General features: G+C 48.0%; 1 protein-coding gene across 2 annotated transcripts in view; it reads left to right on the top strand.

The window, feature by feature from the left end:
• Nucleotides 1-16738, top strand: part of LOC123754118 (nonsense-mediated mRNA decay factor SMG9) — a 117839-nt gene that overhangs the window by 51288 nt on the left and 49813 nt on the right. For both annotated transcript variants that reach the window (XM_045736314.2, XM_045736315.2), the window contains one exon: nt 14926-15105. In XM_045736314.2, the coding sequence (XP_045592270.1) occupies nt 14926-15105 (180 nt within the window). The remainder of the gene's footprint in view (nt 1-14925; nt 15106-16738) is intronic.

Below are 16738 nucleotides of genomic sequence, written 5' to 3'. Positions count from 1 at the left end.
GTATGCACTCTCCATCATGTGAAGGTTCTATGTCATTGTGCTCGGGTATGCACTCTCCATCATGTGAAGGTTCTATGTCATTGTGCTCGGGTATGCACTCTCCATCATGTGAAGGTTCTATGTCATTGTGCTCGGGTATGCACTCTCCATCATGTGAAGGTTCTATGTCATTGTGCTCGGGTATGCACTCTCCATGATGTGAAGGTTCTATGTCATTGTGCTCGGGTATGCACTCTCCATGATGTGAAGGTTCTATGTCATTGTGCTCGGGTATGCACTCTCCATCATGTGAAGGTTCTATGTCATTGTGCTCGGGTATGCACTCTCCATCATGTGAAGGTTCTATGTCATTGTGCTCGGGTATGCACTCTCCATCATGTGAAGGTTCTATGTCATTGTGCTCGGGTATGCACTCTCCATCATGTGAAGGTTCTATGTCATTGTGCTCGGGTATGCACTCTCCATCATGTGAAGGTTCTATGTCATTGTGCTCGGGTATGCACTCTCCATCATGTGAAGGTTCTATGTCATTGTGCTCGGGTATGCACTCTCCATCATGTGAAGGTTCTATGTCATTGTGCTCGGGTATGCACTCTCCATCATGTGAAGGTTCTATGTCATTGTGCTCGGGTATGCACTCTCCATCATGTGAAGGTTCTATGTCATTGTGCTCGGGTATGCACTCTCCATGATGTGAAGGTTCTATGTCATTGTGCTCGGGTATGCACTCTCCATGATGTGAAGGTTCTATGTCATTGTGCTCGGGTATGCACTCTCCATGATGTGAAGGTTCTATGTCATTGTGCTCGGGTATGCACTCTCCATCATGTGAAGGTTCTATGTCATTGTGCTCGGGTATGCACTCTCCATCATGTGAAGGTTCTATGTCATTGTGCTCGGGTATGCACTCTCCATCATGTGAAGGTTCTATGTCATTGTGCTCGGGTATGCACTCTCCATCATGTGAAGGTTCTATGTCATTGTGCTCGGGTATGCACTCTCCATGATGTGAAGGTTCTATGTCATTGTGCTCGGGTATGCACTCTCCATCATGTGAAGGTTCTATGTCATTGTGCTCGGGTATGCACTCTCCATGATGTGAAGGTTCTATGTCATTGTGCTCGGGTATGCACTCTCCATCATGTGAAGGTTCTATGTCATTGTGCTCGGGTATGCACTCTCCATGATGTGAAGGTTCTATGTCATTGTGCTCGGGTATGCACTCTCCATGATGTGAAGGTTCTATGTCATTGTGCTCGGGTATGCACTCTCCATCATGTGAAGGTTCTATGTCATTGTGCTCGGGTATGCACTCTCCATCATGTGAAGGTTCTATGTCATTGTGCTCGGGTATGCACTCCCCATCATGTGAAGGTTCTATGTCATTGTGCTCGGGTATGCACTCTCCATGATGTGAAGGTTCTATGTCATTGTGCTTGGGTATGCACTCTCCATCATGTGAAGGTTCTATGTCATTGTGCTCGGGTATGCACTCTCCATCATGTGAAGGTTCTATGTCATTGTGCTCGGGTATGCACTCTCCATCATGTGAAGGTTCTATGTCATTGTGCTCGGGTATGCACTCTCCATCATGTGAAGGTTCTATGTCATTGTGCTCGGGTATGCACTCTCCATCATGTGAAGGTTCTATGTCATTGTGCTCGGGTATGCACTCTCCATCATGTGAAGGTTCTATGTCATTGTGCTCGGGTATGCACTCTCCATGATGTGAAGGTTCTATGTCATTGTGCTCGGGTATGCACTCTCCATGATGTGAAGGTTCTATGTCATTGTGCTCGGGTATGCACTCTCCATCATGTGAAGGTTCTATGTCATTGTGCTCGGGTATGCACTCTCCATGATGTGAAGGTTCTATGTCATTGTGCTCGGGTATGCACTCTCCATGATGTGAAGGTTCTATGTCATTGTGCTCGGGTATGCACTCTCCATCATGTGAAGGTTCTATGTCATTGTGCTCGGGTATGCACTCTCCATGATGTGAAGGTTCTATGTCATTGTGCTCGGGTATGCACTCTCCATCATGTGAAGGTTCTATGTCATTGTGCTCGGGTATGCACTCTCCATGATGTGAAGGTTCTATGTCATTGTGCTCGGGTATGCACTCTCCATGATGTGAAGGTTCTATGTCATTGTGCTCGGGTATGCACTCTCCATCATGTGAAGGTTCTATGTCATTGTGCTCGGGTATGCACTCTCCATGATGTGAAGGTTCTATGTCATTGTGCTCGGGTATGCACTCTCCATGATGTGAAGGTTCTATGTCATTGTGCTCGGGTATGCACTCTCCATGATGTGAAGGTTCTATGTCATTGTGCTCGGGTATGCACTCTCCATCATGTGAAGGTTCTATGTCATTGTGCTCGGGTATGCACTCTCCATGATGTGAAGGTTCTATGTCATTGTGCTCGGGTATGCACTCTCCATCATGTGAAGGTTCTATGTCATTGTGCTCGGGTATGCACTCTCCATCATGTGAAGGTTCTATGTCATTGTGCTCGGGTATGCACTCTCCATCATGTGAAGGTTCTATGTCATTGTGCTCGGGTATGCACTCTCCATCATGTGAAGGTTCTATGTCATTGTGCTCGGGTATGCACTCTCCATCATGTGAAGGTTCTATGTCATTGTGCTCGGGTATGCACTCTCCATCATGTGAAGGTTCTATGTCATTGTGCTCGGGTATGCACTCTCCATCATGTGAAGGTTCTATGTCATTGTGCTCGGGTATGCACTCTCCATCATGTGAAGGTTCTATGTCATTGTGCTCGGGTATGCACTCTCCATCATGTGAAGGTTCTATGTCATTGTGCTCGGGTATGCACTCTCCATCATGTGAAGGTTCTATGTCATTGTGCTCGGGTATGCACTCTCCATGATGTGAAGGTTCTATGTCATTGTGCTCGGGTATGCACTCTCCATGATGTGAAGGTTCTATGTCATTGTGCTCGGGTATGCACTCTCCATCATGTGAAGGTTCTATGTCATTGTGCTCGGGTATGCACTCTCCATCATGTGAAGGTTCTATGTCATTGTGCTCGGGTATGCACTCTCCATCATGTGAAGGTTCTATGTCATTGTGCTCGGGTATGCACTCTCCATGATGTGAAGGTTCTATGTCATTGTGCTCGGGTATGCACTCTCCATCATGTGAAGGTTCTATGTCATTGTGCTCGGGTATGCACTCTCCATGATGTGAAGGTTCTATGTCATTGTGCTCGGGTATGCACTCTCCATGATGTGAAGGTTCTATGTCATTGTGCTCGGGTATGCACTCTCCATCATGTGAAGGTTCTATGTCATTGTGCTCGGGTATGCACTCTCCATCATGTGAAGGTTCTATGTCATTGTGCTCGGGTATGCACTCTCCATCATGTGAAGGTTCTATGTCATTGTGCTCGGGTATGCACTCTCCATCATGTGAAGGTTCTATGTCATTGTGCTCGGGTATGCACTCTCCATGATGTGAAGGTTCTATGTCATTGTGCTCGGGTATGCACTCTCCATCATGTGAAGGTTCTATGTCATTGTGCTCGGGTATGCACTCTCCATCATGTGAAGGTTCTATGTCATTGTGCTCGGGTATGCACTCTCCATCATGTGAAGGTTCTATGTCATTGTGCTCGGGTATGCACTCTCCATCATGTGAAGGTTCTATGTCATTGTGCTCGGGTATGCACTCTCCATCATGTGAAGGTTCTATGTCATTGTGCTCGGGTATGCACTCTCCATCATGTGAAGGTTCTATGTCATTGTGCTCGGGTATGCACTCTCCATCATGTGAAGGTTCTATGTCATTGTGCTCGGGTATGCACTCTCCATCATGTGAAGGTTCTATGTCATTGTGCTCGGGTATGCACTCTCCATCATGTGAAGGTTCTATGTCATTGTGCTCGGGTATGCACTCTCCATCATGTGAAGGTTCTATGTCATTGTGCTCGGGTATGCACTCTCCATCATGTGAAGGTTCTATGTCATTGTGCTCGGGTATGCACTCTCCATCATGTGAAGGTTCTATGTCATTGTGCTCGGGTATGCACTCTCCATCATGTGAAGGTTCTATGTCATTGTGCTCGGGTATGCACTCTCCATCATGTGAAGGTTCTATGTCATTGTGCTCGGGTATGCACTCTCCATCATGTGAAGGTTCTATGTCATTGTGCTCGGGTATGCACTCTCCATCATGTGAAGGTTCTATGTCATTGTGCTCGGGTATGCACTCTCCATGATGTGAAGGTTCTATGTCATTGTGCTCGGGTATGCACTCTCCATCATGTGAAGGTTCTATGTCATTGTGCTCGGGTATGCACTCTCCATCATGTGAAGGTTCTATGTCATTGTGCTCGGGTATGCACTCTCCATCATGTGAAGGTTCTATGTCATTGTGCTCGGGTATGCACTCTCCATCATGTGAAGGTTCTATGTCATTGTGCTCGGGTATGCACTCTCCATCATGTGAAGGTTCTATGTCATTGTGCTCGGGTATGCACTCTCCATCATGTGAAGGTTCTATGTCATTGTGCTCGGGTATGCACTCTCCATCATGTGAAGGTTCTATGTCATTGTGCTCGGGTATGCACTCTCCATCATGTGAAGGTTCTATGTCATTGTGCTCGGGTATGCACTCTCCATCATGTGAAGGTTCTATGTCATTGTGCTCGGGTATGCACTCTCCATCATGTGAAGGTTCTATGTCATTGTGCTCGGGTATGCACTCTCCATCATGTGAAGGTTCTATGTCATTGTGCTCGGGTATGCACTCTCCATCATGTGAAGGTTCTATGTCATTGTGCTCGGGTATGCACTCTCCATCATGTGAAGGTTCTATGTCATTGTGCTCGGGTATGCACTCTCCATCATGTGAAGGTTCTATGTCATTGTGCTCGGGTATGCACTCTCCATCATGTGAAGGTTCTATGTCATTGTGCTCGGGTATGCACTCTCCATCATGTGAAGGTTCTATGTCATTGTGCTCGGGTATGCACTCTCCATCATGTGAAGGTTCTATGTCATTGTGCTCGGGTATGCACTCTCCATCATGTGAAGGTTCTATGTCATTGTGCTCGGGTATGCACTCTCCATCATGTGAAGGTTCTATGTCATTGTGCTCGGGTATGCACTCTCCATCATGTGAAGGTTCTATGTCATTGTGCTCGGGTATGCACTCTCCATCATGTGAAGGTTCTATGTCATTGTGCTCGGGTATGCACTCTCCATCATGTGAAGGTTCTATGTCATTGTGCTCGGGTATGCACTCTCCATCATGTGAAGGTTCTATGTCATTGTGCTCGGGTATGCACTCTCCATCATGTGAAGGTTCTATGTCATTGTGCTCGGGTATGCACTCTCCATCATGTGAAGGTTCTATGTCATTGTGCTCGGGTATGCACTCTCCATCATGTGAAGGTTCTATGTCATTGTGCTCGGGTATGCACTCTCCATCATGTGAAGGTTCTATGTCATTGTGCTCGGGTATGCACTCTCCATCATGTGAAGGTTCTATGTCATTGTGCTCGGGTATGCACTCTCCATCATGTGAAGGTTCTATGTCATTGTGCTCGGGTATGCACTCTCCATCATGTGAAGGTTCTATGTCATTGTGCTCGGGTATGCACTCTCCATCATGTGAAGGTTCTATGTCATTGTGCTCGGGTATGCACTCTCCATCATGTGAAGGTTCTATGTCATTGTGCTCGGGTATGCACTCTCCATCATGTGAAGGTTCTATGTCATTGTGCTCGGGTATGCACTCTCCATCATGTGAAGGTTCTATGTCATTGTGCTCGGGTATGCACTCTCCATCATGTGAAGGTTCTATGTCATTGTGCTCGGGTATGCACTCTCCATCATGTGAAGGTTCTATGTCATTGTGCTCGGGTATGCACTCTCCATCATGTGAAGGTTCTATGTCATTGTGCTCGGGTATGCACTCTCCATCATGTGAAGGTTCTATGTCATTGTGCTCGGGTATGCACTCTCCATCATGTGAAGGTTCTATGTCATTGTGCTCGGGTATGCACTCTCCATCATGTGAAGGTTCTATGTCATTGTGCTCGGGTATGCACTCTCCATCATGTGAAGGTTCTATGTCATTGTGCTCGGGTATGCACTCTCCATCATGTGAAGGTTCTATGTCATTGTGCTCGGGTATGCACTCGTCCATCGATGTGAAGGTTCTATGTCATTGTGCTCGGGTATGCACTCTCCATCATGTGAAGGTTCTATGTCATTGTGCTCGGGTATGCACTCTCCATCATGTGAAGGTTCTATGTCATTGTGCTCCGGGTATGCACTCTCCATCATGTGAAGGTTCTATGTCATTGTGCTCGGGTATGCACTCTCCATCATGTGAAGGTTCTATGTCATTGTGCTCGGGTATGCACTCTCCATCATGTGAAGGTTCTATGTTCATTGTGCTCGGGTATGCACTCTCCATCATGTGAAGGTTCTATGTCATTGTGCTCGGGTATGCACTCTCCATCATGTGAAGGGTTCTATGTCATTGTGCTCGGGTATGCACTCTCCATCATGTGAAGGTTCTATGTCATTGTGCTCGGGTATGCACTCTCCATCATGTGAAGGTTCTATGTCATTGTGCTCGGGTATGCACTCTCCATCATGTGAAGGTTCTATGTCAATTGTGCTCGGGTATGCACTCTCCATCATGTGAAGGTTCTATGTCATTGTGCTCGGGTATGCACTCTCCATCATGTGAAGGTTCTATGTCATTGTGCTCGGGTATGCACTCTCCATCATGTGAAGGTTCTATGTCATTGTGCTCGGGTATGCACTCTCCATCATGTGAAGGTTCTATGTCATTGTGCTCGGGTATGCACTCTCCATCATGTGAAGGTTCTATGTCATTGTGCTCGGGTATGCACTCTCCATGATGTGAAGGTTCTATGTCATTGTGCTCGGGTATGCACTCTCCATGATGTGAAGGTTCTATGTCATTGTGCTCGGGTATGCACTCTCCATGATGTGAAGGTTCTATGTCATTGTGCTCGGGTATGCACTCTCCATGATGTGAAGGTTCTATGTCATTGTGCTCGGGTATGCACTCTCCATCATGTGAAGGTTCTATGTCATTGTGCTCGGGTATGCACTCTCCATGATGTGAAGGTTCTATGTCATTGTGCTCGGGTATGCACTCTCCATCATATGAAGGTTCTATGTCATTGTGCTCGGGTATGCACTCTCCATCATGTGAAGGTTTCTATGTCATTGTGCTCGGGTATGCACTCTCCATGATGTGAAGGTTCTATGTCATTGTGCTCGGGTATGCACTCTCCATCATGTGAAGGTTCTGTCATTGTGCTCGGGTATGCACTCTCCATCATGTGAAGGTTCTATGTCATTGTGCTCGGGTATGCACTCTCCATCATGTGAAGGTTCTATGTCATTGTGCTCGGGTATGCACTCTCCATCATGTGAAGGTTCTATGGCATTGTGCTCGGGTATGCACTCTCCATCATGTGAAGGTTCTATGTCATTGTGCTCGGGTATGCACTCTCCATCATGTGAAGGTTCTATGTCATTGTGCTCGGGTATGCACTCTCCATCATGTGAAGGTTCTATGTCATTGTGCTCGGGTATGCACTCTCCATGATGTGAAGGTTCTATGTCATTGTGCTCGGGTATGCACTCTCCATCATGTGAAGGTTCTATGTCATTGTGCTCGGGTATGCACTCTCCATCATGTGAAGGTTCTATGTCATTGTGCTCGGGTATGCACTCTCCATCATGTGAAGGTTCTATGTCATTGTGCTCGGGTATGCACTCTCCATCATGTGAAGGTTCTATGTCATTGTGCTCGGGTATGCACTCTCCATCATGTGAAGGTTCTATGTCATTGTGCTCGGGTATGCACTCTCCATGATGTGAAGGTTCTATGTCATTGTGCTCGGGTATGCACTCTCCATCATGTGAAGGTTCTATGTCATTGTGCTCGGGTATGCACTCTCCGTCATGTGAAGGTTCTATGTCATTGTGCTCGGGTATGCACTCTCCATCATGTGAAGGTTCTATGTCATTGTGCTCGGGTATGCACTCTCCATCATGTGAAGGTTCTATGTCATTGTGCTCGGGTATGCACTCTCCATCATGTGTAGGTTCTATGTCATTGTGCTCGGGTATGCACTCTCCATCATGTGAAGGTTCTATGTCATTGTGCTCGGGTATGCACTCTCCATCATGTGAAGGTTCTATGTCATTGTGCTCGGGTATGCACTCTCCATCATGTGAAGGTTCTATGTCATTGTGCTCGGGTATGCACTCTCCATCATGTGAAGGTTCTATGTCATTGTGCTCGGGTATGCACTCTCCATCATGTGAAGGTTCTATGTCATTGTGCTCGGGTATGCACTCTCCATCATGTGAACGTCACAACAAAATCAGATGATAAACAAAGAAGGAAAAAACTAAAAATCTAAAAAAAAAAGAATTTCCCCCAAACAAAATATTTTTTTGGTCATTGATGAAAGTAACTGATGATAACATTGTGCAGTGTATCTTTATGATAACAAAATAGAGCATAATAACATACCTACTCATTATTATTTGTGTTATTATGTACCTACTCATTATTATTTGTGTTATTATGTATTACTAATGCTATAAAGGCACCAGGTGCATATCCACTTTGTGGACACTTTTTTTTTTTTTTTTTTTTTTTTTTTTTGAGATATATACAAGAGTTGTTACATTCTTGTACAGCCACTAGTACGCGTAGCGTTTCGGGCAGGTCCTTAATCCTATGGTCCCTGGAATACGATCCCCTGCCGCGAAGAATTGTTTTTTCATCCAAGTACACATTTTACTGTTGCGTTAAACTTCTTACTACAATTCTTCTTCTTTGTGCGCCAGACAGCTGCTTGCATCTCTTTATTACTGCATCATCCATCCAGTAAATAGAAGCTGTTCTCCTTATCAACAAAATGTTCTTCTTTTTTAAAAATTTGTCTAAAATCAATTTCTAAACATTTTCTGTGGAGAGTCCCTTCGGCTTCCCAGAGCTTACTAGGCTGATATGCTAATGTCAGACTTTGGCATCAGTCATGTGTATGGAGTTCTATGGGCCTACAGGGGACCACGAGCCAGAATCTGGCCAAAATAACAACGTACTGGAGTGAACGATATGGAAGGAAATGCAAGATTGAACCAGTGAAGAGCAGAGGTGCCATAGGCACAATCAGAGAACACTGTATAAACATCAGAGGTCCGCGGTTGTTCAACGTCTTCCCAGCGACTATAAGAAATATTGCTGGAACAACCGTCGACATCTTCAAGAGAAAACTGGACTGTTTTCTAAGAGAAGTTCCGGATCAGCCGGGCTGTGGTGGGTATGTGGCCCTGCGGGCCGCTCCAAGCAACAGCCTGGTGGACCAAACTCTCACAAGTCAAGCCTGGCCTCGGGCTGGGCTTGGGCAGTAGAAGAACTCCCAGAACCCCATCAACCAGGTATCAACCAGAAGAGGCAAGGGGAGCAATGGCCTATAGAAACCCCCGTGTGGTCAGAAGCAGTCTGTGTTTGCCATCGACCAGGTCAGGCACCCAGAAAGGTAAGCATCCCAAAACAAACCCGTATTCTGGTGAAAATATTGCTACCAAAAGCCGGATAGTGGATAGAACTTCCCTACACGAAATGAGCAAACGATCATGACGTCACACGTCACCGTGCCGCTGTCTGCGCAGCTCCCCCCTCCCGGGGGGGGGGGGGGGGATCCCCAGACCCCACACGCCGACTATCCACCCTTCAGTTCTTAGGCTGATGCTAGAGGCTCTGGTCGTGTGCTCTGGCTCCTGACATAGTTTCAGCACTGTACATCGAGTGTGGTGGCTGTCTTCTAGGGGTGCGAAAGCCAAGAGTTATTCTTCAGTACTCGGGCTGCATGCGCCTAGGGTTCCCTTCCCTAGGTGCCCTGTAAGTACTGCCCTTGGGGCTTGGGGTTAGCTTCCACAAGTTCATAGGGTCCTGTCCCTGCTGGCCGTTTTACTGCTTTGTGTTTTGGCTGCCCTCTGGGTACTTGGGTGAGTTGTCTCCCTTGTTTACCTTAGGGTAAGATGCAGTTTGCATCGGTTTGGGCGCGGGGTGCTGCGTAGCTTGTTTTCACCGATTAGCGGCCGGCTCTATTCCTCTATTCCTCTAGGGTACGCTGTCCTCTTGCGGGGTTTTCTTTTTCATTTTGTTTTTTGTTTTGTGGGGGGGGGTGGATCTGCCCTGCTTTTTGCCCACTTGTGCTTGACCTATTATGGTTCTTCTCTGGTGGTGCCCCTTGCTAGGTCCCCATGAGTGTACACGTCTCTGGGGTGCAGCTTTAGTGTGTTTTCTTGGTAGTTTTGGGTGCCGGTTAGCAGTACTGTACCCTGCCTGGGGTTACCTGGGTGTGAGTCTCGTTAAGCGCTCAGGGCGCTGGGAAACCCCTGGGGGCGTGTGGGTCCAATGGATGTGACCCCGGGGTCCCCCCTCGCTTCGTGCGAGTTTAAGAGTTGTTTGGTCCCCTTGTCTCAGGGTGACCCTCACTGTCTTTGCCTCCGTCACGCTGCCTGTTGGGTCGGGGACACTTTCGACCTCGAGTCTTGTGAGTTCTGCTGCTTGCTAGTGACTCAATTTGCCCAGGCTACTGATGATCTTATGAGGGTACAGGTGGCGCAGGCATTGCATGCGCATTTTAGGTTGTTGCAACGCTCTCGGTTTGTTGCTCACCCGGATGCCCCGTTTTGCTTATAGGGACCCGGACTTGGGGGTGGGGGGTCGCTTCGACCTTGGTTCAGTAATCCCCCCCCCCTCGTCCTTCCCCTCCTGTTGTTCGTTCTGGTCCCCTCCCCCCCCTTTCCCCTGCTTCCGGCCCCGAAGCGTCTTAGGGTTTTGGAGCCGGAGTAGGGTTTAGATGGTCATGAGGCTCGGGCAGTCTCGGGGGATGCCCCTTCCAATGTGGTGACGGAGGCATTCGAGTGTAGTCTCCCTGCCGAAGCCACCGGGTCTGACCAGTGGGCCCCCTTTTATTCGGCTTACACGGCTGCGCAGGCCTTGTCTTTTGAGGCTGGTGCTTTGGGACATGACTTGGCTCCGGGTCCTGCGGAGGAGTATCTTGGGGCGGGGGAGGGGCCTTGGGTCCCGCTTGACCCCGCCTGGGTTTTTCAACCCTCTGAGCGGGGCTTGTTGTTACAAGGAGTAGGGTTCTCTTTTACACCCTTCTGTGTACGAATTGGATTTGGTGTCTGCTCCTCCACGGGTTCGGTTCGGTGTCCCCCCGGGGTGCGTCGGTTCCATCCTTCCGGAGGTTTTGGCTTCTCGCATACAACCTTCTACAGTGCGGGCAGTCCTTGCAGCTTACCTCCTGCGTGACCCGGATTATGCCTTGGTGATGGATCTGTCATTGTTCAGGTTTGGGACTTCGTTCCCTTTCTGGGTCCGTTACGAGGTTCCGGAGTCGTCCTGGCTGGTGGACTGTCCTGTCTTTGCGTTTTAGCCTTGGCGTTCATTCTGCCGTACCTGCACACTTGAGTGGCGCGAGGCTGTAACAGTGGTTCAGGTTTTCCTGGGGGGTGCCCTGGAGCACCTCAATGAGTGCTTGTTTGCCCCTGCCCTTCCCCGGGATGTGGACGTGGTGCAGCTCCATGTGCTGGTTCCTCCCTCTTGACTGCGCAGATTGCTGAGGACATGCGTGCCCGTGACCATTTGGCTTCAGCCTTGCATTTCTTCTTCCTCCTGGAGCTGTCTTCGGACTGGCTTGAGTTGGATGTAGGAGCACGCGGGGCCGTACCTTGGTCCGGTGCCTTGGGCTTGGCAGCCCGCTAGTTGGCTGCCATGCTGAAGCTGTTTGCGCCGATCCTGCAGGATGCGGTTTCCCTGTTCTATGCTTCCTGGCTTGCATTTCGGCAGGCAGTGCTTGCCTCCTCCCTGGAATTGGCCTGGGCCCTGGCTCTCACGATGTCTTTGCCTTTTTGTCCTCTGCTTTTTGAGGATTCTGCCGTGGCGCAGAATTTTCAGGCTGCTTCGGCTACTTGTCGTCCTATGTCCGACTTGTTGGTTCTCCAGGGGCCCCGGGTGAGGGGGCCTTCCCGGAAGAGTCGTGCCAGGGCTCGGGGTTCCTCTCGTCATGGTAGGCCACAGGTGCCCGGTTTGAGTTCAGTGCTGCCTTCAGTCCCACCTTCGTCTGGTCCGTGTGGTGGCCGCTCTGTGCGAGGCTCTGGGTCTCGTAAGGGGCGCAGGCCCTTTCGCGGCTCGCCCCATTGACGGGGCTTGCGCTGTTCACTCACGCATGGTCCCATGATTTGTGGGCGTTTCCGGTCGTTTCTTTCGGCCTGCGGTGGCGTTGGGTGGCCCCTCCTCCTTTGAGGGGGTTTGGGGTTGGCGGGCCAGGCCTCTTCCCCTGCACTGTCGGGTCATCTTGGAGTGGGTTCGCTTGGGCGTGGTCGAAACAACGATGTCCCTCAGATGTGTTCACCGTGTGTTCCTTGTACCAAAATGGGACTGTGCGGACCTGCGGTTCACTCTGGACTAGTCCCGTCTGAAGCCCTGGGTTCATTGCCCCTCCTTCTGGATGACTACTCTGTCCTAGGTCCTGCTTCTGTTGGAGCCGGGCGCTTGGATGGTGTCCCTGGACCTCCAGGATGCGTATTGGCACATTCCAATTCATCCGGGGTTCAGGGACTGGCTCGGTTTTGTTCTGGGGTGTCAGTTACCGCTTTCATTGTCTCTCATTCTGATTGAATCTGGCACCTCGAGTGTTCACACGCCTTACCCAGGTCATGATGGCCCGTCTGCGTCTGTTAGGTGTTCAGGTGTTTGCCTACCTCGACGACTGGCTGGTCTGGGCTCCCAGCCGGTCTGCTTGTCTGCTTGCCAGCAATTTGGTTCTTTCCCAGCTCGCTGGGTTCGGGTTCTTGGTGAACTGGAGGAAGTCCCATTTGGTTCCTTCTCAGGTTCGAACATGGCTGGGTCTTGTGTGGGTCTCTCGGACCTCTTCCTTGTCTCTCCCTCCAGAGTCTCTCCTTCGGCTGTGGTCCCGCCTTTTCCTGTTTCTGGAGGCTCCCGGGTCACTCGGCAGTTGTTCGAGAGTTTTATGGTTTCTTCGGAGCCATCCCTTCCGCCTCTCTCGCATCACTGGGTTCGACCCCTGGGGGCCTTGTGTCGGTTGCTGTGTCACCGGCTTCCTCTTCGGGTTTTTCTGGATTCAGTGCCTTGGTGCCTACTCGAGCCCTCACTTGATGTGTTCACGGACGCGTCGTCTCTTGGCTGGGGCTTTATGACCAGTGCTCACCAGGCCGGCCAGGAGCTGTGGGGTCCGTCCTTCTGCCGAGTCCTCAGCACAGTACGGGAGTTTGCGGCAGTGTGGTTTGCCCTTCGAAGGGTTTAGGTTGCCCGCGGATCGACGATCCGGCTCAGTTCGGACTGCTCCCCAGTGGTTTCTTGTCTGAACAGCAAGGGTTTGATGCGGTCTTTTGCTTTTTGGGGCTGGTCACTTCGGGTGACTCGTCTGCCAAGTTCTCGGGGTTTGGCTCTCCTGGCTGTTCATGTTCGGGGAGTGTCCAACATTCTGGTAGACGGCCTGTCACGGTTCGTTCCACTGTCCACAGAATGGACGGTCGATGCTTACTCATTCATTTGGCTTTGCTTGACGTTTGTGATCGTGGCATCTTCCGGTATATGTGGCGCCCTTCCCCAACTGCGAGGCCGTCGAGGTCAATGCGTTTCGGCAGGACTGGTCAAGGTGGGGGTTTCTGTACATCTTTCCCCCGGTTCAGCTGTTGCTCCAGGTCCTGGCTCGCTTGGAGACTTACCAGGGAAGAGTAGTCCTCTTTGCCCAGCCTTGGTTTCAGGCGCTGCTTGCACGGTGGCTGAACCCAGAGGTTTTTCAACGGCTGCACCTCTTCCAGCAGATCGGTCCTGATTGTCACGTGTCTGGTTCGGTCTTCTCCTCGAGTCTTTGCACTTGGTATTTTTGACTCGGGTCTATCACCACATGTATGGTGATCATGTGGCGTCCTTGGTGTGCCACCTACGGGCTTCGTCTCGGCGGCAGTATGAAGTTTCTTAGTGGTTCTTTTGTTTCTTTCTCTTGTTTCGCAGGTATTCCTCGCTTTTGGTTTTGTCCTTTCTCTCGTGGTTATTTCAGGACCGTCATCTTATGCTGAATACTGTCGCCTCATATCGTGCGGTGCTGATCATCACAATATATTTTCTCTTGACTTCACTGCTAGTTGAAGCCCTAAACAACATATTTCCTGCATTTCCGGACTCACTAGTAGCACGATGCAAAAAATATGCACCGATATAAAACAGTGAGAGAAGGGGAGGGGTTTTGTACGCCGCGGGTAAACAAAAACAAACAGCGGCGCCACCGGCTACATTGGTGGCCAGCCACGGAACTACATAGGTGGTCACGGGTCAGATCACAAACGAATAGGTGGAATAAACGAATGATTGGGGTCGGATAGCAAGGTCGGGGAGTGTACAGCGTACTCTCTCACCCTTGACTTTCATCTTATCCATCATGACCCTATGTACACTACTCTCACAAATGTATTGTTAGAGACAAACGAAACAATTTTAAATAACTGGAATAAAGATGCGTTCTCCTTTTGTATGTTAGTGTGAAGAAACTATAGTTCGGTACTGATACTTGAAGGGCAGATTCCCTTTTATTTTCCTATGGTGATCTTATGACTTACAATATTTTAATTTTCTCCCCCCAATTAATTAAGCTATCTACCATTGAAAGAGTTTTATCCCTCTCTCCAGAAATAATTTTTTAACTACCACTTTATAATATTTATTGATTGTTTTCCTTATTCTTGACCTCTCTAGTTGCAATATTGTATAAAGGGTCTAGATACAGTTCCTGCACACCCACATGCATAGACATTTTAGTATAGCCAATTAATACATGTTTTCCTTTGAAGGTCATGCATGTTCCGACCAGAAAGCCTTGAACAGATAATTTCAGGCTGCCATGGAACCAATGGAATTGATGTTTACATAACAAATGAACGCCTTATTGTTTTGGACTGTCAGCCGCTCCTCTCTCCATCCATCATGGATCGCCTCATCACACAGGAGAAGAAGTTTACATCAGATTACAAGTATGTGAAAATGTCTCCTCGTAGTTTGTCAAATATTGTATGCAATTATTACATAAGTGTAATTACCTAAGTGTAGTTACAGGATGAGAGCTACGCTCGTGGTGTCCCGTCTTCCCAGCACTCTTTGTCATATAACGCTTTGAAACTACTGACGGTCTTGGGCTCCACCACCTTCTCACCTAACGTGTTCCAACCGTCTACCACTGTTTGTGAAAGGGAATTTTCTTATATTTCTTCGGCATCTGTGTTTAGCTAGTTTAAATCTATGACCTCTTGTTCTTGAAGTTCCAGGTCTCAGGAAATCTTCCCTATCAATTTTATCAATTCCTGTTACTATTTTGTATGTAGTGATCATATCACCTCTTTTTCTTGTCTTCTAGTTTTGGCATATTTAATGCCTCTAACCTCTCCTCGTAGCTCTTACCCTTCAGTTCTGGGAGTCACTTAGTAGCATGTCTTTGCACCTTTTCCAGTTTGTTGATGTGCTTCTTAAGATATGGGCACCACACAACCACTGCATATTCTAGCTTTGGCCCAACAAAAGTCGTGAAGTTTCTTTAGTATATCGCCATCCATGTATTTAAAAGCAATTCTGAAGTTAGAAAGCGTGGCATAGGCTCCTCGCACAACGTTCTTTATGTGGTCCTCAGGTGATAGTTTTCTATCTACAACCACCCCTAGATCTCTTTCTTAACCCTTGTGTTGCTCAGGGTTAATTAGCATTTGTCACCCACAGGCACATACAAAAAAAATATATATATATATTTTTTCTTCTAAACCTGTCAATTTGTCTTCTCTGATCATGGGAAAAATAATAAAAAAAAATTGTAAGTGGCATATATTGCCACTCACAATTTTTTCTTACAAGTCTGGCAAAAAACGCAGGTGGTGACTCAGCATGTGTCCCAGACGGTCTGTTGCTCGCCAGCTGTCAGTCAGGAGTGGCCACAAAGAGATAATTACCTAATTATTTCAATGTCTCTGATTTATTTTTCGTAGTTTTTATGATGCAACCTGCCTCCCCTGACATCATTTTATCATCCTTCAACCATTTATCACTGGAAACAATGGGTAAGCAAAATATAATACTGCACAACTGTTTACACTTTGGTGAATCATAGTTGATGACAGTGGCTGTCATCAACTATGACAGCTCGATCTCGGTGATCGTTTGAACGAACAATTCCTGCTTAATCGGACATTTGTATGTTCCACTGAAAATTTTGTACCGAATTCAATTTGTTCTGATCTTCTGGGAATTCACTACAGTGGGGTTCGTTAGAGTCAGGATGCAGTGTATTTCTCTTTCCTTATTTCTTTTTCTTTCCCCTTGTTTTCTCTTACGATCCCTTTTGTTCCTATTACTGTCCCCCTTCTTATTCCTATTAATATCCCTTTTATAACACCTTTTGTACTTTTTGCCTTGCTTTTTCTTCCTCTAAGATTTTCTTCTCACCTCTCTCTTATTTATTGCTTTCGCCTCCTTCCCTCATCACAATCGACTTAAGAATGGTTCGGGACGGACCGAAACGTCGTCGTCTCTTTACTTTCTAGTGTGTGGTTTGGTCAACATATTTCAGCCACTTTATTGTGACTCCTTGTCTGCATTCACTATCACTTCAAGATGATATAA

The sequence above is a fragment of the Procambarus clarkii genome, chromosome 6 (genome assembly GCF_040958095.1).
Source record: "Procambarus clarkii isolate CNS0578487 chromosome 6, FALCON_Pclarkii_2.0, whole genome shotgun sequence".
NCBI classification, from domain to species: domain Eukaryota; kingdom Metazoa; phylum Arthropoda; class Malacostraca; order Decapoda; family Cambaridae; genus Procambarus; species Procambarus clarkii.
The sequence above is the reverse complement of the archived record's forward strand: the minus strand, read 5'-3'. Positions and strand labels throughout refer to the sequence as shown.